We start from the raw sequence: 23,251 nt of genomic DNA on the forward strand, positions 1-23,251 counted from the left end.
TATCTCATGGAAACAAGGAAAACTGAAAATAAATTATTTTTCTAGACTAACAACTAAAAAACGACAAAATAGAAATAAAAGCAAAGGAAAAAATAACAAAGAGAAAAGCAAAAATTAATAAAAACGAAAGCCAAAAGAATGGTGGATTTGATCAATAATATTGTTTTTTTAAGACCAACAAGACTTTTAGCACATATAATCAAAGAAAAAAGGAGAACATACAATTAAACAACATTAAGTAGGAGAAAGGAAGGGATTAAAAAATAAGATTTTATTGTATATATGTAATACCATTATATTTGAAAATATAGCTAAGTGGAAGATTTTCAAAGAAAACAGTAATGACCAAAATTAAATTAAGAAGAGACAGAAAATCTGAATAAGCCAATAGCATAGAAGAAAATGAAAATACAGTAAAAGATTTACTCTTAAAAGAAAACTCCATGTACAGAAGTTTTATGGATGAGTTACATCTTATTGTTAAGGAAGGGAAAATGAGTATGTTATATAAACTGTCCTAGAACACAGAAAAAGGTAGACAGCTAATGAATTCATTATAAGAGGCTATTATATTCCTGATATTGAAACTGAACAAGCATACATAAAAATATAACCAGCTCGGGGCCGGCTCGGTGGTGCAAGCAGTTAGGTGCGTGCGCTCCGCTGCGGCGGCCCGGGGTTCGCTGGTTCAGATCCCGGGCACACACCGATGCACCGCTTGTCAAGCCATGCTGTGGCGGCGTCCCATGTAGGGTGGAGGAAGATGGGCATGGATGTTACCCCAGGGCCAGTCTTCCTCAGCAAAAAGAGGAAGGATTGGCAGATGTCAGCTCAGGGCTGATCTTCCTCACAAAAGAAAAAAAAAAAAAAGATAACCAGCTCAACTTCACTTAATAACATAGTGGTAGAATTCCTAAATTGAATATTGGCATATTAAGTCCAAAGGTGTATTAAATGAGCAATATACCATAATTAAGGAAATTAATCACAGGGATGTATAAATGGCTAAAAAACCAATTTATTAATGTAACTGTATGCATTAACAGATTAAAAAAAACCCATGAACATCTCAATAAATGCTGAACAAACTATTTAACTAAATGCGAACCTGTTCCATTTATATGCTACTCTGGAAAACAGATCAGCGATTCCCAGGGACTGTGGGTATGGGAGGGGTTGACCATAAAGGGTCAAGGGGGAATTTTGGGTGGTGATGGAATGCTTTTATATCTTGACTGTGGTGGTCTCAGGAGCTTTTGTGTTTGTCAAAACTTGCAGGATACTAAAAAGGGTAAATCTTACTGTTTGTAAATTATACTTTAATTTTTAAAAATGAAAAGAAAATTCAAACCCTTGAAATGTTCAGAAAGCTAGGAATAAAAGAAAGCTACCTCAGTTGGACATAGGACAAGCAATTATTATACTCAATGATAACACTTTGGAATCATCCTCATTAATGCCACGAATAAGGCAAAGATGTATAGGTTTTAGTTGACACAATAAGAAGAATAAAGTGGAACAAACTTGCTATTTGCAAAACTCTTTAATGGCTTCTCAATTCACTCGGGGCAAGGCCTCAGAGTAAAAACCCCAAGTCCTTTCAGTGGCCCTACAGTTCCTGCATAATGTGAGTCTGCATTTTCCTCTTGTGTCATTGGCCGGTTCACTCGGCCTTGGCCCCCCTGGCCTTGCTGTTCCTCTAGTATCTAGGCACGCTCCTGCCTCAGGGAGCTTTCACTTTCCTTCCATCCACCTGGAATTCTCTCTCTAGTTGTCTGCATGAGCTGCTGCCTCATTTCCTTCAGGGAGTTGCTCAAATGTCACCTCCTCAGGAAGGTCTTTTTTAAGCTCTCTGTTTAACATTCATCTTTTTCCATTTACCATCAGAATTCATTATCCTCCTTTCCTGATTTATTTTTCTTCAGCGTATATTATCATCTAACACATTATGTATTTTACTGCTATTCATTCTGTTTTCCCTCACTTGAAAAATATAAGCCCACCAAAAAAATCTACCAGAACCAAAAGGAGTTCAGTAAGTAGATATACAAAACCCAGCAAATTTCCTTCACACCATCGATGACTAATTAGAAAACATAAAAACTAAAAAAAGCTCATGCAAATAGAAAAATAAGCACATATCTGTAAATATCTAAGAATAAACCAAGAAGCAATATGAAAGACACATGAAAAAAGTATGTTTACTAAAGGACACAAAAGAAAACATAAAAAATAGTGAAGCGATATTCCAAATTCCTAGACAGGAAGACAACATTGTCAGATGGATATACTTCCTTAAGTTAAGTTAGAAACACAATTAAATTCCAAACAAAATTCTAAGAGGAATTTTTTAAGGAGCAACAGGTCATCAAGATGATTCTTAAATTGACTTGGAAGAGAAAAACGTACAATAGGCAGGACTTTGGGAAAATAACAAAGAAGAGGATTTGCCCGACCACATACTATAAATAGGCCAAAAACTCACCAGTAATTTAAACCAGGAGTTAGCCAACTACAGCCCATAGGCCAAATACAGCCCACCCTCTGTTTTGTTTTTTTAAACAATTTAATGGTTTTTAGCATATTCAGAGTTGATCACCATAATGAATTTTAGAACACTGTCATCACCTCAACAAGAAATCCTTTACACTTAGCTATCACCCAACCTCACCTCCCCACCCCCAAGCTGTAAGCACCACTAATCTATTTTCTGTCTTTATATTTGCCTATTCTGGACAACTCAAATATATGAAATCACATAATATGTGGTCTTTTGTGACTGGTTTCTTTCACTTTCACTTAGCATAATGTTTTCAAGGTTCATCCATGTTGTAGCCTGTGTCAGCACTTCATTCCTCTTTATGCCTAAATAATATTCCATTGTAAGGATATATCACATTTTGTGTATCCATCCAACAGTTGAGGGACATTTATATCATTTCCACTTTTCAGCTGTTATGAATAATGCTGCTGTGAACATGTGTGTACAAGTTTTATTGTAGACATGTTTTCAATTCTTTTTGATATATACCCAGGAGTGGAACTGCTGGGTCATGTGATAATGCAATGTCTAACCTTTTGAGTTAATGCTGAAATATTTTTCAAAGAGGTTGTACTATTTTATGATCCTACCAGCAATTGACATCAGGGTTCCAATTTCCCACACTCTTTTTTTTTAAAGATTTTATTTATTTATTTATTTTCCCCCAAAGCCCCAGTAGATAGTTGTATGTCATAGCTGCACATCCTTCCAGTTGCTGCATGTGGGACACAGCCTCAGCATGGCCGGAGAAGCGGTGCGTTGGTGCGCGCCCGGGATCCGAACCCAGGCCGCCAGCAGCAGAGCGCGCGCGCTTAACCACTAAGCCACGGGGCCAGCCCTCCCACACTCTTGCTAACACTTATTATTGCTTGTCCTTGATTTTAGCCATTTAAGTAGGTATGAAGCATTATCTCATTGTGGTTTTGATTTGCATTTTCCTAATGATTAATAATAGTGATAGTGTTTTTTCATATGCTTATTAGCCATTTGTAGATCTTCTTTGGAGAAATGTCTATTTAAATCCTTTGCCTATTCTTAAAATGAGTTATCTTTATATCAGTGAGTTGTACGAGGTCTTTATATATTGTGCCACCACCTTTTCCTGTAAATAAAATTTTGAGTATAGTCACATTCATTCATCTAGGTATTGTCTGCAAAGCCTAAACTATTTACTCTCTGATCCTTTACAGAAAAAGTTTGTTGACCTTTGATTTAAACAATCAGTTACTGGGAAAGAATTAGATAAATATACTGAAAAAGCAGAATAGAAAGTCCTGAAACAAATCCCTGTATCTGTGAGAAATTTAATTGTTGACACAGGTGACATTTCAAACCAGTGGGGGGAAATGGGCTAATTCATTAATAGTATTATAATAATTTACTAACCATTGAAAAAATAAAGCTAGAATCTTATGTTACACCATCCACAAAAAAATTTTTTTAAACCTAAAAACAAATCTATAAAAGAATTAGAATAAAATAGAGAACATGGTTAGAATGTTGGGACATGGGAGATATTTTTTATCTGACATAAAAATTAAAGTTATAAGGAAATAGCTACATCATATATAATAGACAAATGAATAAAATATAAGGAGTTTCTAAAAATCATTTTCTAAAAAGTGGCAATGGATATGAATGGGTAAGCCGCAAAGGAAAAACAGCCGACACTCAGACTCAGAAGTAATTGGAGAAATGCAAATTGAAACAATGAGATATCAAATTTTCACCCATCATACAGAAATGATAAAAAATCAGATAATATTAAACATTTGTGCGGATGCATTAAAAAGTATTCTTGAAACACAGTCAAGGGTAAATACGGCTTCTGACGCCTCCAGCACCACAGTTCCTATTCTAGGAATCCATACTAGAGACTTTCTACAACAGGAATACAAAGAGGTATTAACAAAAGTGTTTGTTGTAACAATGTTTGTGATAACAACAAACCATAAACAATCTCAATGTCCATCAAAAGCAGCTTGACTAAATAAATTATAGCAAATGCATACTATGAAATATTTTGCTGCAATTAAGAAGAATAAAGAAAATCGCTACATATGCACTTGGAAAGATCTCCAAATACACTTTGTTAAAGGAAATAAAAATCATCTCTTAGAATGGAATTGTGATAAGTATAATGAACAAATATTTCAATAATTCACTTCAGAAAGTTGTGATGTTAATATTTAGCAACGCTATTTATGTATTGTGTCTATCTGGAAAAAAAAACTCAGAAAAAATGCTTTTAGTACTATACCATTTAAGAGTTTAAAAACTACATATGCACAAATACGTATATAATGCACAGGGAAAAGGACTGAAATGGTATACACCAAACTCTTGATAGTAATCTCTGGGTAGGGAAATAAAATCTGGACAAAGATGCCAGGGACTTTCACATTCTTCTTTCTATTTGCATAATTCACCTTTATAATGAATATGTAGTTATGTGTTAGTTGTATGGTAAAAAAAATAAAACCTATTAGACTCGTGTATAATTTAAATATATTTTGTGGCTGATTTTTGTATGTGTGCTTGTCCTTAGAAAATTTATGGAAATCTTTTCATTTAAAGTTCTAGAAAATATTTTGAGCTTTATAAAAGATATCCAAGAGGAATTAAATACTACATGTCCTCAATTCTAAGACATTGATTTTAAAGATTTTATTTATTTTATTTTTCCCCCCAAAGCCCCAGTGGATAGCTGTATGTCGTAGCTGCACATCTTTCTAGTTGCTGTATGCGGGACTCGGCCTCAGGATGAACGGAGAAGCGGTGCCTCGATGCGCACCCGGGATCCGAACCCGGGCCACCAGCATCGCAGCGCGCGCACTTAACCACCAAGCCACAGGGCCGGCCCAGACATTGATTTTAAAATACATCATTAATAACAGCTTTTCAGGAAAAAACAGGACAGACAATTACATTGAATATATAAAATGATTGTAAAGTGCATTTCAACTTCACAAATTTTTTAGGTCAAATGACAATTATAAGATGCATCATATTTGTGCAGAAAGTATGCAAGCTTGTTTTTCTCCCTTTGATGAATAAATATATGCTTGCAAATTCTTGAAAATCAGATCCATATGCCTCTGGCAGGAATATTTACAGAGGAAAAGACAATCAAGGGAAAACCCACTGTCCACTAAAATCTCTGTGTGAGTAAAGCGTATTCCTCCTGAGGGATGCAAGATCTCACTCACCTTATTGGGAAATGGAAATTTGCTTGGTTCTACTTTGCCAGGTGTTTGAATAGCAGAAAGTGGTGGAAGCCAGGTCATCTCCTAAAGGGAGGGAAAAGCAATCAATATTGTAATACAAAGTGTATTTGAAGTCAGGAGCATATAAAGCAGCTATACAGGGATGCCTTAATAAGACATGGAAGGGACAAGAAATGAACAGGAGATGATAAGGAATGAAAGAAATTTTTTTTTTTAAAGGATGGGAAACCTACTTTTATGATTTCTTAACTTTACCAATTCTTGGTTCCATGGCTATCCCCATGGCCTCTTTATATCTTAAAAAGATCTACAAGGCTGTCCTATTTTCACTTCTTTTAACCTGAGTAAAGGTACAACCCAGTAGTAAAAGTTCTATGGAAAATGCCGTGCAAAAGGGGTTGCTTCTCTTGGATTTGTCCCCACGAAATTCACAGGGTGTGTCTGAAGAAATGCACACAGTACTTTTAACTTTAGGGGTCACTATTAGAGGAGTTATTTATTTTATTAGAAACTCATATTAGTATGACTTTCCAATAAGCCCCACACATCACTTTGCTCTTCATAAAAATATCATTCACGGAAAAGTGACAAAACGAATCACATGTACGAAACAGAGAGAGTGGTGTCGTTTTTATAACACAGTATTAAGAAGACAACTTGAGCTCAACACGCACTAATCTGTCATATGCTTTTTGACATACACTCTCACTAAGCTGTGAGAGAGAGAGGGAGGGGTTGTTTTATTCATTTCCAGTATTCCTCTTCAGTTCCATGTTCTGGAAGATATTTGCATTCACTAAATGACTATGGAATTACATTGAATCAATTTCTGATTACCAAGAAACTGACTTGGAGTTTACAAATAGGTTCTATAACCTGTGTCTTGATTTTCTTCCCTTTCCAAACCTAAGCAAGCATACAAGCAGCAGTGGGGCCATTTTAAGAAAAGTGAGAAATTCTCTCTTCAGGTGAAGACATTTTCTCACCTCCCTTGGTGGGGGTGGGTGGGTGTTGAAAAGGGATTCTGCTAGGTTTTTGAAGTGAAAGCGTTTCTTGAGGGTGGTCTTGGCTTTTTTCCTTGGTGCAGACCCACACGTGAGTGTGTTCAAACCCACCCTGGACAGATTTACTGACCCCGTATCATCTCTTGCCCACCGTGACACAAGTGCCATAGGGGGGTTAAGCTCAAATGCATTCGACACATCCCTTCTCTACTCTGCTGTTACCAAGGTTTCTCCAATGGAAAGCAAAGGAAGATCCAGTGACCCTTTACGTTTCCCCCTCCTCCCACCTCTGCTCCCCAAGTATCCGCCAGTTCTACTCTGTACTTATCCATCCCCGTTGTGTCTTTTGAGGAGGTTGTTAAGCAGCACTGCCAAGCTTGTGTGCCGAGTGGTATCTGTCTTTGTCTATGGGTCCAAGCTACCACTCCTCCTTCTCCGAGTTGGGCCGCCTTGCCTAGGAACTGGTCAGATCTTACTTAGATTGTTGCTACTCAATTAAGAAAGCTATGAAGACCCACAGATAGTTTTTCTTCAGTTTCCTAACCCTATCCTTTTCTACAACTTGGCTTTCCCATAGAGCCATCTTTCCTCTACAGGGTTTCTGACTTTTCTCTTTAAGTTACTGGCTAGGACACGTGTTTTTACTACAAGTGGCCTCAAATCTTTTAGAGGAGGAAGTTAGTTATCAATTACAAAACAAGTGAACTGATTGTTCCTTTCCTGCTTTGTTGACCATCTGATGTGTCCCTGAGTCCACCCCACGAATAATCACCCACTCAGTAGCTTCCTTTGCAATCATTCTTTGGCTCATACAACTCAGACTGTATGATGCTTAGGGGCCAAATTGATAAGCACAAACTAATTACTCAGATTTAGACATCACACTTGCATAAACAAGCCTAATATGTCAATGTTGCATAAATTATTCTATGATTCCATCTGCATAACAGAATGCCTTATATATGTGCACTTTGTGCCTGACTGCTATCAAAAAAACCCCCAAAAGACAAGCTACTATTTCTGAGTGTCTTACAACTACTCAAGAACAAACGAATATAAAATATAAACAACAGTACTGTCAAAAAACACTTCTTAGATCAACTCTTTCTCTTAAATGTCACTTTCAGGTTAAAACATGTTTAATGTACAGTTTATCCAAGAGTGAAATGGCAGAGAAGTTTTCAGAGACCACTAGGCTGTGATCCTTAAATACTGTGTCCTCCTAATCTTGGTACCTTATGCAGGGTCCATCCCTGAGCACCCACTCATTCTGTGCACAAACATTTACTCGAGACTCACCGTGGGCCAGGCCCTGTGATTGTGCCTTATCCACACTAGCTGCTCACTTGAGTATCTGCTGAATTGAAAGTTAAGGTAACAGCTCTGGCTGTGTCCACTGTCAATCTCTCTTCTCTAATGCCAGCTATGCACCCAATGCTTATAATCTTTCCATTTCTGTCTTTCTTCCTTCATTCTCTGCAACCCAACCACCCAGCCATCCAGCCAGCAAACCTTCATCCACTCACCCTCACCAACAAGTGCACAGAAGGCAGATGCCACATTCTCTTAGTTCGCTGTCCGCATTCAAATAGCCCTTCTCGTTTGAGGCTTTTGCCATGTGGTTTTGGACCCTCAGCTCCTTTCCTTACCTCATTAAAGATGAGCTGCATCTTTCTCTCTGTCCACCTCTTCCCTTTAAACCAGCCTAATGGCTCCCTTCTGAATCTACCCCCTCCCTCATTACTCTATTGCTTTCAAGGGCAAACTTGTGGACACCTTCAAGCATTTCATTTCACCTTCTCGACTTGTTCTTCTTCTGAGCACACCTCTGTTCCACCTTAAATTTTTGGCTTCACAACCTTGACTTTAACTTTGATCTTTGGACTTTTCTGTTGAAGAATTAGAATACTGGCTCTGCCAAAAAAAAGTCTACTCTAAGCTGGCTCACCCCTTGGGATCTCCAGCCTTATTTCTCCTCAGATAAAAACTTGTGCACTAAATTGCCCTTGAAATCCAACCCAACGGTAACTACCTACCAGACATTTTAGTTCGCTTATCCAAGACCCCCCAACACGGTGACAATCAGACACTCTTAGGTCCACTAAAAATCCCCCTAAGGTATATAATTTTGGATCAAGCCTTCATTCTGGTTTCTCTGCACCTACCTTTAGGCTGTTTAGGAAAAAGCATCTGTGCACACTGGTGGCAATATAGAATTAGGACACTGCCTTCCCTAAGTTTGGGCCCCCGTGTGGCTTGGGCAGTCCTTGCACTTGTCCCTAGTCTGTTTTCTTTTCCAGATTCCTCAGATGTTATTCTCCCATTCTGTCACTCTCTCTCAGCCTCACTTTGGTTCTCACTCTCTCACAACAGGTGATCTTGCCTCCTATGTCATTGAAAAAACAAAGGCTGGGGGCCAGCCCCGTGGCATAGCGGTTAAGTGCACGCGCTCCACTGCTGGTGGCCTGGGTTTGGATCCCTGGCACGCACCAAGGCACCGTTTGTTAAGCCATGCTGTGGCGGCGTCCCACACAAAGTGGAGGAAGGTGGGCACAGATGTTAGCCCAGGGCCAGTCTTCCTCAGCAAAAAGAGGAGGATTGGCATGGATGTTAGCTCAGGGCTGATCTTCCTCACAAAAAAAAAAAAAAAAAAAAAAAAGGCTGGCCCAGCGGTGTAGTGGTTAAGTTTGTGCGCTCTGCTTCAGGGGCCAGGGTTCGCGGGTTCAGATCCCAGGTGCACTCATCCTGCCATGCTGTGATGGTGACCCACATCAAAAATAGAGGAAGATTGGCACAGATTTTAGCTCGGGGATAATCTTCCTCAAGCAAAAAGAGGAAGATTGGCAATGGATGTTAGCTCAGGGCCAATTTTCTTCACCAAAATAAAACAAACACAAAAGCTATTAGGTTTAAATGTTCCCTAGGGACAAATATGTATTCGTGCCCAACCCCACTTTTCCCTCTGGAATGGAAAAGGTGTGCTTCACCCTGTCCCAGGCAGATCCCCACCTGTGCCCTCAATCTTGTTTCTTCCCCTGTCCTTGGGGATCTAGTTCCATCAATATCCCACTGTTCTCCTCTTCACATTACCAATGCCTTATCATCCACTTTTCAACAGAACCAGATCTGACAAAGGTCCTTCTGATTGTCAAGTTCATTGGATCTGTGGAATGCTCATTTCTTCTTGAAACTCTCTTCCACCCAGGCTCCCATGATACCATATCCTCCTGGCTCACCTCCACTCTCTGAGCTTTCTTCCTCATTCTTTTTTCTGAACCTTCTTTTTCTGCTGTCCCTTGAAGGTTTTGTATTCAGCCTTCTTCTCACTACCTCTCCCTTCCCTGGGTGGTCCTGTCTATTACTGTGGCCTTAAAAACCACCTAGTATGCTGAGGATGTCCAAATGTATACCCAGCTCTTAACTTCCCACTCTAGGTGTCTGCTGAATTTCTCAACCTGGGTGTTCTACAGTCAATTCAAACTCACCATGTTTAAAACTGAATTTCCACTCTCAACAAAACCTTTTCTTCTCCTTATATTTCATATCCTGGTCAACAGCACCAACATCTATTAACTCTTCAAGTCAGAGTACTTGGAATCATTCTAGACTCCCTTGCTTTCATCCCCCATCTCTCACAATAATAATAGTAACTCACAATTATTAAGTACTTAAAATATGTCAAACATTGTTTTAAATGCTTTATATGATTTATTTAACACAATTTTCATAACAATCCTAAAAGGTAAGATTTATTATTTCCTCATTTTATAGATGAGCAAACTGAGTCACTAAGAGGTTAAGTGATTTGCTAAATTTCACCCAGCAGTTGCATTCGCCATATCCTGGGTTGCCTCTAGGTGGACACAAGACCTTCCATGTTCTAGACAAGACCTAACTCAAGCCTCACTGCTATCCCAAGCTGAGATCCCTTGAATATACCATGCTTTGCAAGTGCTGGTAGCCTCCCCCAACCTCCTCTTATTTGCTGGGACGTTTACTCATCTGTCAAAATCCAGTTCCATTTCCTCCTTTTCTCTCAAGCCTTCTTTGGCCAAACCAAGCCACTGTTGATTTGACCCTCCTTTGTGCCACAGTTTCCCTATACGGACACTTGTCCCCTCTGTTGCAGTTATTGTTCACATATCGGTGCCTCCCTTAGCCTGTGGGGAGTCCCTGAAGGGCTGAGAATTTGCACAATTTGTCTGTTGGCCCCAGCGACTAAGGCAGAGCCTGGAACAGAGTGAATGCTCAGTACATTTTTGAGTGAACGCCAAATTGAACAGTATCTCTGCATTGTCTCTACCTTTCTTTCCTGTTACCTGAACTACCATCCTTGTCACACCTTCATCATTTTTAACCTGAATTACCTTAATAGCTTCCTGATTGGTTCTCTTTCTCCTGCTATTATCAGTCCATTCTCCACACTCTTGCCACCTTAATTTTCCTAAAGTGCAGATTCAACTGAAAAGCTTCATTGCTGCAAAATCTTCATAGACCATGACATACGTGACAATAACAATGACGGCAACGATGCCTCCTGTTGAGCTTTACACTTTTCAGAGGACTTTCATGTAAGTTTTCTCAGTTACAGCCATCCTTTAAAGTAATTACATCTCCATATTGCAGGTGAGGAAGTTAAAGCTCAAAGAGATTAACTGAGTTGCCCAGATCACTCAGTTCAAACATGCCACCACTGAAATTTGCACACATATCTCCTACTCCCAGTCCAGCATTTGTTTTTCACTCTACTGCATTTGCCCTCAAAGATCTCACCCTAGTATTCAAAACCTTCACAACAAGGTCCCAGTTTTCAGCCTTGTGCCTTTTTATTAATCTATACATGCACTACGTATAAGAAAAATTACAGTCTCTGCTTTTACTTACAGTATCCTCTTTGTGTGTGAATGCGCCACTCTCATGTGCTTTTTGGATTTCTAGCCATCCAATAAGGCTCATCCTAAACATCTTCTATATCTTGGGGCCTTTGCTGATTCTCCTTCTATTCCAATATGACATGATAGTTCCCTTCTCATGCTCCTCCAAAGCACTTAGTTTTTCTCTCTCTCATAGAAACTCTTAGATTCTTCTGTGTGTTATATTCTTGTAAGTATACACCTTAATGTGCCCTCAACCATTTCTCCCTCTTCTGATACCCTTTTCCAATGTAGAATAAAAATCATACTAAGGAATCCTAATAATCTCTTTCAAGAATACTCAGATCTATTAAACATAATCCTCTAAAGAAGAACTGAAAATTTCATCAGAGAGGGATACTGTCTACTAATCTTTGTGTAGACTAAAGCACCTTATACACTAAGTGCTTAAAATTAACTTGTTGACTTGAACTAAATGCCCATATTTCAATGGAAAATTGCTCACTAACATTAATTCTAGCTAAGTATTTCCATGTGATTTTGCCATCTAATGAGCCATGCTAAATATACAAAGGAATAGTAAAGACAATAGGGTTGTTTTATATTCAAATATATTAGAATTTCCAAAAAGTCTAATTTTTGGATTAGATAATCCAAAGAGAATTTTTTCTTCTAAATAAGAATTTATTTTAAATAAGAATTATTTATCTGGACTATTTAGATATATTTGCTTTTAGTGAAGGTGCAGTGGCTTTTTAACACTGATTATCCATTATATTAAAATTTTCCACTGGAGATGCATGGGAAAATTAAGGTCAAATTGACTATTTCCATTTCCTCTTCGGTCACTTAGTTGCTCAGTGAACTTAGGTTAGTCACTTTCTCAGTAAATTGTAGTGATTTCAAACTGCAGACTTTGGAATCAATCATTTCTCAGCTTGTGGTATCCTAGAACCAGAGGAAATGGAGATATTAACTATCTCATGGTTTAGTCATGAGGATTAAATGAGATAACACATATAAAGAGCATAGCATGGTTCCCTTATGTTTAATCATTCAATATAAGACAGCACTGATTAATATCAAGCTGAGTGTCAGAATTCTTGTCTCTAAAATGAGAAATATAATTTCTCTCTGAGCTTTAGATGTTGCAAGTCTGCAGAGAGAGTATATGGGAAAGTGTTTTTATAAAAGAATAAAGTATTCTGCAAAAGTGATCTGTAATTAAGCTAGTAATTATTAACACAAACTATGTATTACTAAAACAGAAAGTTATTTAAAGAGATTATTATGATTACTAAGTATGATTTATACTTTACATTGGAGAAAATGTCCCTAAGTTTTCTCATGGGAACAGATCTATAATAATAGCAGTCAGTGAGATAATAAGATTTGATAAAAAAGTGTTTAATTTGTACCTTATTTCTGGTAGTGATTTAAAACGTAAGCAAAAGTAAAATTTTTCATTTCTGCTAAAATTTCACTTAGTTTGCCTTACATTATTTTCTTCATAGGAAAGCACGCTATTTCATTGCAAGGCCATCAATCCCACACCACTGAATCCACTGTTCCCCACCCCCGCCTGTGCTCCTGACTTCCCTGGCCTCAGCCACCCACCATCACCGCTTTGCTTCTATTTCCCCCACTTGGCTGTCCTTTAACCACTTCCTGGAGCACAGGTAAGGCAGGAAGGGAAATATAACGTTTAACGGCAACTACTCCAAAGTCTAGGTAGCTACCTTCTAATCTTATAAACTCCCCTGCCCCTTCTTTGATCTGTCTGCCTTCTTTCCTTTTTGATTTTCCTGTCACTTAGGAATGAGGTCCCACCCCACTCCCCAGTACCGAGGGGTCCTCAGTTTTGAGCTCAGTCCTTAGCGTTTAAGACACTCCAACTGATGGGATTAAGAATCAACATATCTGTCTTAACACAGCCTCACCAGTCCCATCTCCTGAAGCAGATGTCTAGTTACCCAAGGGACATATTTCAGAGTGACTTCTTCATTCTTAGACAGGCTTAAAATGCCAAGTTTCTGTACAGCAAATATACTCACTTTTCTCCTAAATGAAAGAACAGATGGTTAAATGATAAGGGTATAGAATATTGCATTTCATTAACTGTTCAACTTTTTCTCTCTCCTCTATAGCGATTTTTAGAAGGCCTTGGGCACATGGGCCAGTTTCCATTTTCATGTCTACTGTACAGCAAGATTGACCACGAATCCCAAGAATCCATAGCTTCAAGGTGGGTAGACTTTAATGTGCTCATTTTCCACAACCCTTCTCTCCATACATCTAGCTACCCACTTTCTCTGATGTCACCTGCATCAGCCTCTCTTAGGACAAATGGTCAGAGGCTTAGGGCATCCACTCACTGAGCAGCATAGCTCTTTGTTATTAAAGGAGAGAAGAAACAAAAATTGAATTTTAGCCTGAAATCTAATTTTAGGGTTCCAAACGCACAGTTACGTTACCACTATCAGAAGATCTGCAAAGTATATTTAGTTTGCAAATAAATTAAACTAGAAAAATTTTAAACAATATTTTAACTTGCCTATTAAAATCAGCAAATAGAGAAACACTTTCCCTGGTCTTTCTCCCTGTCTACTGTCTCCCCACCACAATCTATCTTGGTCACTGTCACAGAAGGGTTTTATCTGAAATAGTTACTGTGCTGCACTTGCTCAAAAGCTTCCAATGACCCTGGTCCAAGCTTTCAAGATGCCCTGTCACAAGGTGCCATCAAGGAACGCTGCATATTACTGTCTGTTACTTTTCTATACCGTCCTCCCCCAAGCCGGATGGGTTTACTTCCTGTCCTGCTCTAGGTTTTCCTGTCCCGACATTTTTTGTTTTCCTTTCATATTATTCCAACTTCATTTACCTCTTCATTCTTTCTTATCCTGGCCTCTCTATGAAGGTCAATGACCAGTGCTATCCTCAGCAAGGGCTACACACTCCACTCTCCATTACACATGATTTGTGTCACTTATTTACCATTTACATGCCACCTGGGGCTGTGAGTTTTCCTTTTATGTGTTACCACTATCAGATTATAAATTTTGTAACCCCTATCAGATTATAACCTCTTTGAGGGAAAGGATTACGTCTAAGAACTCTCTTGTATTCCCCGAAGGCCTAGGACAGTGCATAATAATAGGAATTCATTTAATCTCTCTTGGATTCTCTTTATTTGTCTGTAAAATGATGGCAACAATAAATTATACTGTCCTACCAAACATACACGGCTGTTGCCAGAATCGAGAGGGATTCAATTACTTCTTTCTCTTTCAGCAACGTCTCAACATCCGCTGCCAACTCAGAGGTCTGCTGGAAAGGGATATCTGTCTCCACAAGCCTGCCAAGTGACCACAGTGAACTCCAGAATTCTTTGTGTTCAGAAACTCACTCTTTTCAAAATAAAACACTGGATTAATTCTGTCACTTGGGAGTAAAAAAGTTAAAGTGCCAAAGTCGATTTTTATGTGTGGCAGTGGCTGCTGCAGATCAAAGCATTATTTTGTTTTCAGTTTCCATATCAGAATAATCACTCAGCTTTTCAGTTCTTTCACACATATTATTCATGTTATGACACTCTCATCAGATAAGTGCCGCCGCCGACAGAACATGGTAATTTTTATTACACTGTATATCCTTTAAATGCCGGTAGCTAACGGGAGCACTGTATCTGGTGAAAGGGAAAACATTCTGCAGGCCTGTACCTGGAGGCAGAGCACCAGCCCTTCAGTAAGATAGAGGGGGAGAAGCACATTATTCCCTCCCTAATGGGACTAGAGAGGACATTCTAATTGTCAATCCATCCTCGGACCTTAGTCACAGACTCCAGGGTCAGACAAAGGCTGGGCAGATTTTGGCTCAGAACAAGGACGTCTAAGTTGGCCCCCAAATCAATAAAAATCCAAGAACATCCTCATTCTATTACTACAGTAGGAGGACCTATAGTTTGAAAAATAACAGTAAATTTAATGCATTCACGTCCATTGATAATAATAATCATTATTTTGATGGAAATACTACTCATGGGAAGCTTTTGAAAAAACAGTAGCTGCTGAAAAATAAAACTAAATTCCCAACTAAGATTTTTTAAAATCTACTTTTCACAGTATAGCTTAGGCTGCTAAAATTAAAAATAAGGGAATAACCAATAAAAATCTGTAATAACAAGATTATCAAAAATCACAGTGATATCTTGTTTCTTTAAACTGAAAACCCAGGAATATGTCCAATTTGAACTAAAATTGGTCTGAGACAGGGATTCCCAGGAGCTGTATATGTATTTTCTGGTCTCATACATACTCCCTGGATGGGAGAATCTCAGACTGGAACACCGACTAATCTCATTTATTTCAATGACAGAGCTTTTTAACTTATCGCTATCCCTTGCTCTCAATGAGGTTAATCCCCAACGGATAAAACGGAGGGTGCACCATGCAGGTAAAGACTAATGGAATCAATTTGGGAAGCAGCTTTCAATTCGGGTTTCACGACTGAGAAAGACAAGGAGAACACAGGTGTTAGGTAACAATATGATCCCATGGACTTAGGGCAAGAAGGCAAGTACTGGGGCTGACAAATACGAATGTAAGCCTTCAGGCTGGAAACTCCGAGGGCGCCTTGGACCCGTGCATCACACTTGCTCCTTGGTCCATGACATTTCCAGTTCTCAAAAAGCTGAGACCACATGGCGTTTGGCCTTTTATTATTTCCTTCACATCGTAAAGAGTGTTATTCATTGTAAGGAAATCCATCCGGTGCACTGGAGATCCACCTCCCACTGCCCCGACTTCAGCTGTTCCTGCTAACTCTGGACTCTCCGTGGAAAGGATAAGAGCATCGACTGAAGTCATGATACAACTGCCACTCTTAAAAAAATTATTTCCTGCTAGATCCCTTCATTCTAGACTTTTTGAAGATTTCTTGTTCTAGATGCAAGTTTGTTGTTTTCCAGTTTTCCTCTGGGGCAGGAAGACGGACATGACCTGTCTTATTCTCTTGTCCTTCTACATTAAGTGCATTCCCTGTTCTATCTATTTACTTGGGACCTTTTGGAACAATAAAAACCACACATTTCTAAAATTCATTTTTAGATTCACCTGGCTTCCAATGTTCATTTTATCTCTGTGTTTAAAACATACTATAATTCCCATTCTTTAATTTGAGGATTGTTTCTAAAACTGCACATTGTGTTAAAATTTTAAAAGTCGTAAAACCTACATTGGGTTCTCAGAATTTAAGGAAGATGATTTTGAGGTTGAGTGAACAGCTGTAGGAACTTAATGACGCTTGTTAAACCCAGGTGACGACTTCACCCCTGAGTGCCTGCTGCAACACACAGACACCTGCCAGGTTCCTGCACTTACCGACCTGTGATCCTGAAGAGAAGCACTCACTGGTCTAATTTTAATTTTTAAAAGATGCTTTTTAAAAAAAAAGATTAAAGCATTTTGGGGGCATAAGAAGATTTCCCAAATTCTGAATCAGGGGCTGGTACTTTCCTGTGTCGTTTCTGAGAATATATCAAGTCTAGGTTTATAAAAAGTGAGCCAAATTTCTGACCAGCCTGTGAGAAAGGTCATGTTATTAATGGTGCCACTGTCACCTTATTTCTGATCTATATAACACCTTTTAGTGGTAGTATAAACACCTAGAAAGTAGCCCTTGTAAAGACATCTACATTATAATTAATCTTTGAACTAGCTGTGGTTTGGAATAATCAAACCCTTAGATGCTCATTCAGAGGCATCTAAGGGTAAAGATGGTATTATTTGGGACAGACAGGAAGACTGTGGAGGCTAGAAGGAGAGGAGGGTGATAATTACATTCTTGGCCATGTTTTCCACTTAACATGTTCCCGAACCCCTTTCCACTGACAGATAATCTGGAAATATACATTCAACAAAACCCGAGTCTCAGTTACGGAGAAGCAGAATGCTGGAACAGAACAGGCTTGGAGTTGGCATCTGAGAAACCTTGTTTAATACTGGCCCTGCCATGAACCAGCAGAATGACCTTGGGCAAGTTTACTTTCCTGATTATTGGTGCCCTCATCTGTAAATTAGCGCTAATAACCCTATCTTGCAGGATTACTGAAAGGGTTAGTGATAAATATACAAAGCACCTAGCACAGAGTAGGTGCTCCACAGAAGGTAATTATTGCTGCATTACTACCTTTATCATTAGGGCTGGCAGCTTTTGGCGTGGACCTTGTGAAGGGAGGGGATGCATACAGGAGAAGACATTTATGAGTTTGTTTTTTAATCTATTTCACTCAGTTAATTATTTAATATTTAACTGGTTAATTATTCATAGTCAAATAGAAGGCATAATGAAAGTGTGCTTATTAAACAATAATTTGCTTCCCTAACTCCCTTTGCACCCTGCACACAAAGGGAAGGGGGGGATGCTATCTTAGCGTCTGGTGTTTTTCTTAAATGGGACAATTACTAGTCAGCAGGACACATCCTTTTTCCAAAAGCTGGTTGTGGGTTTTAAAGAGTTTAGATGCTTTGCCTCTGTGTCTACAGACTCCCCCCAGGGGGGCAACAGTTAGGGCAGTCTAGCTGGGATACTAGACTGAGAGCTCTTCTCAGACGACCTGAGGGAGGCAAGGGGGGAATGTGAATGTAGAGGTGGATAGCTACTGTTCTGTGGTGGCAGGAGTGAGCATCTAGGCTGGACACAGAGCCAGGCAGGGCAGCCTGGACAAGACAGACCCTGAAAGCCACAGGGGCTGACATAAAAGTCCCCAGTATGGCAAGATTTCTGGTTCAGCAGAGGGAAGGCAGGTCTCAGCTGCTGTTTTGCTGTGAGCCCAATCCTGCTGAAGGCACCCATCTTTCTCCCGTTCAAGCCCTCTCCCAGCTAAGTTCCTTCTAAACACACAGGCTTCTGTCTGTTAACTTTACCCAAATCTTTCTTCTCAGTTTGAGAGGTGATTTATAAATCACTGAATGGCGTTGCCCTGGTCCAGCAGGGGTGTCTCCTTAAGGATGAATGTGAAAGGCAGGATGACTTTACAGAAGACAGGAAATGTCAACTGAAGTCCTCCAGATACGGACAGCCAAACCCAGAGGCTGGAGGAAAGCTGGTTAGCCCTGGAGAAACAACCTTTTTTTTTTTATTTTTAAAGAAAATATTTTTTCAAATATAGGGTTAAAATATCCTTTAAAAGGAGAAGCAAAAGATTAAAATGTTTCCCCCAAAAGTTCATAGGTCTGCAAGAAAAGAGAAGTTAGGGCCAAAATAAAAACAGGACGGAACAACTTTTATTAGAAGAAAAGGCAACAAAAAAGACTGAGTTAGTATAGCCTGATAAAGAGCTTACATCTTGGGAAAAGATATTCTGTGAGAAAAAAGAAATAAAGATAAAAGAGGAAGGCACCAAATTAATGATGTCTAAAGAAAATAAGATCTTAAACTCAGCTGCTAAGTGTGTCTTTAAATGTGGAAAGGAAGAAAAGAACTTTAGGAAATTAGGAAGCAAAGATGATCTTGCAGAAGTCTCCATGGGGAGAAAGTGAGAAGAAAGGTTCAGAGTACACAAGGGCAAATAGACAATCTACAAAGTTCAGACAGATGTTTCTGTTCTTTGATCCTCACCAACAACACATAGTTCCCTGTCTTGAGTAGAGGTCTACAATCACGCTGAATAGTTTATGACTTAGTAAAGCCAATCAGCTCAGTTTCTACCAGTGCATCCAGATGTGCTTTGAACTGAACACATATCTGAGCACCCATTATGCGCCAGGTGCTAGTCTAGGTCCTGGGGACACAACACACAATACAACAGACATGGCCCTACTCTCAGGAAGTGTGAGTACCAGTCGGGGAGACAAGTGATAAACAATGAACAAAGAAATATAAATACAACAGATCCATATGCCTCATGGTTGCTGCATTGGTCTGATGTGTCTAATTAGTGTTTTGGAAAAAAGAAGCATGAGAGGGGGCATGGTTGCTGTATCAGACATCTGAGGGGATGCCTTGTGGAAAGACATTACGTGTGGCTTATGGAGATAAGAAGCACAATTAGAGTCAATGTATTAAAGCCACAGGGAAGAGTTCAGTTTTTATAAACTTTCTAACAATTTCTGTCACTAAATATTCCACACGTGCTTTGCGCTAATTACTGTTTTAGGTGCTGGGGACAATGTAGCCTCATGGAGGCTACATTCTGGCATAAATGAGACAGACAGGAAACACGTCAGTATTATGTAACATGATATAATATAACACAATGGAGTGTAACTTACTGTAATGTAATACAATATAACATAATAACCATTAAAACTATCCAACAGTAAACTGGCCATATCTTAAAATGGTGAGTTGCTATCTTGGAAGTGTTCAGGCTCATAAGCAGAATGGGAGGTCTCTAGGAACCCCAAATTTGGAGTACCTGCTTCCTTCTGATTTTGGTGGGGCCACATGGGGGGCTAGGGGCAACCTCTACCCTCTCTGTTTGTCTCTATTTCTGACTCAGTGAAGTTCTTGACCGCATGTGTGATCTCTGGTAGGCTGGGGATACATGATTTCACTTTAATTTTTAATTTAATTGAAAAAGTATCTTCATTGCATTTTTCTGCTTTCATAAAAAATAAATGCTTCTTGTTAAAAAGTTAAACATTGCAAAAATACAAAATGCATGAAAGTTAAATCCACCCAGGATCCTAACACCTACAGATGGGTACTCATCCAATTTTTCTATGCGTATACCAACATGGGGATTATATATATATTTTTAATGAGGTCCCACTGTTTGGTGACTTTCTTTTCATTTTTCATTTCTTCTTTTCCAAAAAAAAAAAAAAAATACAAATGTATCTTCTTTTTAAAGGCTGCACAGGCCATCCCACTGTCAGGAAGTACCGTAGTTTATTTATCAAATGATGGAGAGTTAAGTTGTTGCCATTGTTTTGTTTTGCTTTGTGAGGAGGACCAGCCCTGAGCTAACATCCAATGCCAATCCTCCTCCTTTTTGCTGAGGAAGACTGGCCCTGGGCTGACATCCGTGCCCATCTTCCTCTACTCTATATGGGACGCCGCCACAGCATGGCTTAACAAGCGGTGCGTCGGTGTGCACCCGGGATCCGAACTGGTGAACCCCGGGCTGCTGCAGCAGAGCGCACGCACTTAACTGCTTGAGCCACTGGGCCGGCCCCTTGTTGCCATTTTTTATCACTACAAACCATGTTTTTGCAAAAATCCTTGTACACTGATTTTTCATGGTTCTGTATTTCTCCCATAGGATTAATTCCTGGTATAGAATTTCTAGGTCAAATGGCATAAATATTTTAAATTTTAATATATTCCCAAATTGTTCACCAAAAATGGTCTATCAATTTAGATCTCCTCCAACAGTATATGAAAGTCTCTATTTCTAAACACCTTTACTAATATTCTTTTTAAAAATCGTATTTGAGGTGGCTTCAGGACCAAGACGGTGACATAAGGAGGCTCCTGAATTTCCCTCTCCCCCAGACACACTGAATACACACCTACACTTGGAGCAATTTCCTCTGAGAGAAACCCAGAAACTATATGAGTGACTCCTACACACAGGGTGATGGAGAAAACACCCTCATTGAAACAGGTAGGAAAGGCTGAGACACACTCTCACCATAAACCTCACCCTTGGCACAGCACCATATAATCTGGAGGGAACCCCCAACTCCCAGCTGCTCCTTGAGCAGTGAATGGTTTGGACCACACATCTACTGCTCCAACTTTTAAGGCTGCCACCTGAGGAATGGGTCCCCAAATCACCCAGCTCTGATAGCTAACGGGGCTTACACTCATGAGTCCCACAGGTCTACAGCAAACAAAGAAGCAGTTGTTAAGGGGCAGAGGAGCACTCCCATGCCCATACACCTAGGCTCAGTGCAGACAGAGCAGACAATAACACAGATCTCGCACTTTCTCCCTGGAAGGGGTTTGACTGTATGGAAGGGGTTTGACTGTATGCTTTCCAAGCTGCTACTAGAATTCATCCAATAAGAGGAGCAAAAAGAAAAAAACATTGATAAAGAGTGAAGATAGCTTAAGAGACTTATGGGACACCCTCAAGCAGACAAATCTATGCATTATGGGGGTCCTAGAAGGAGAATAAAGAGAGAAAGAGACAGAAAGAGTATTCAAAGAAATAACGGCTGAAAACTTCCCTAATCTGGGGAAAGAAACAGACATCCAGAACCAAGAATCCAGAAAGTACCAAATAAGATGAATCCAAAGAGACTCATATCAAGACATATTATAATTAAAATTGTCAAAAGTTAAAGACAAAGAGAAAATCTTAAAAGCAGCAAGAGAAAAACAACTTGTTACATGCAAAGTAACCCCTATAAGACTATCAGCAGATTTTTCAGCAGAAACCTTGCAGGCCAGAAGGGAGTGGGATGATATATTTAAACGGCTGAAAGAAAAGAAAACTGCCACCCAAGAATACTCCACTGGAAAAGCTGTCCTTCAGAATTGAAGGAGAGATAAGAAGTTTTCCAGACAAACAAAAGCTGAAGCAGTTCATCACACTAGACTGGTCTTACAAGAAATGCTGAAGGGAGTTCTTCAAACTGAAATGAAAGGACACTTATTAGCAATATAAAAACATATGAAAGTAAGGGCCGGTCTGATGGCATAGCGGTTAAGTTCATGTGCTCTGCTTTGGCGGCCCAGGGTTTGCAGGTTCGGATCCTGGGCACGGACTGACGTACCGCTTGTAAGCCATCCTCTAGCAGCGTCCCATATAAAGTAGAGGAAGATGGGCATGGATGTTAGCCCAGGGCCAATCTTCCTCAGCAAAAAGAGGAGGATTGGCAACAGATGTTAGCTCAGGGCTAACCTTCCTCACCAAAAAAAAAGAAAAAATGAAAGTATAAAACTCATTGATAAAGGTAAATATATAGTTAAACTCAGAATATTTTGATATTATTGTGGTAGATAAACTACTTATAACTCTAGTATAAAGGTTAAAAGACAAACATATTAAAAATAACTAACTAGAATAATTTGTTAATGGATACTTGACATAAAAAGATATAAATTGTGACATCAAAAACATAAAATGTGGGAGGGGTGTAAAAACATACAGCTTTTGTATGCATTCAAAGTTAAGTTGTTATCAGCTTAAAACAGACTGTTTAAATTATAAGACATTTTATGTAAGCCTCATGGTAACCACAAAGCAAAAACCTATAGTAGATACACAAAAGATAAAGAAATCAAAGCATACTACTACAGGAAATCATCAAATCACAAAGTAAGAAAACAAGAGAGGAAAAAAGGAACAAAGAAACTACAAAACAACCAGAAAACCCAATGGATAAAATTGCATTTATCCATTAAAAATTACCCATTAAAAACAATGGATAAAATGCATAGTAAGTCCATACCTATCAATAATTATTTAAAACATAAATGGACTAGATTCTCTAATCAAAAGACACAGAGTGGCTGAATGGATAAAAAAAACAAGACCCAATTATATGCTGCCCATAAGGGACTCACTTCAGCCTTAAGGACACATACAGACTGAAAGTGAAGAGATGGAAAAAGATATTCCATGCAGATGAAAACCAAAAGAAAGCA

General features: G+C 39.2%; 1 protein-coding gene across 2 annotated transcripts in view; it reads right to left on the minus strand.

Annotated features, from left to right (window-relative positions):
* Positions 1 to 23,251, minus strand: part of AFF3 (ALF transcription elongation factor 3) — a 526,894-nt gene that overhangs the window by 188,027 nt on the left and 315,616 nt on the right. For both annotated transcript variants that reach the window (XM_087426220.1, XM_087426221.1), the window contains one exon: positions 5,752 to 5,832. In XM_087426220.1, the coding sequence (XP_087282346.1) occupies positions 5,752 to 5,832 (81 nt within the window). The remainder of the gene's footprint in view (positions 1 to 5,751; positions 5,833 to 23,251) is intronic.

The sequence above is a fragment of the Ceratotherium simum genome, chromosome 40 (assembly GCF_057802395.1).
Source record: "Ceratotherium simum simum isolate JZ-2026a chromosome 40, ASM5780239v1, whole genome shotgun sequence".
Classification (NCBI taxonomy): Eukaryota; Metazoa; Chordata; class Mammalia; order Perissodactyla; family Rhinocerotidae; genus Ceratotherium; species Ceratotherium simum.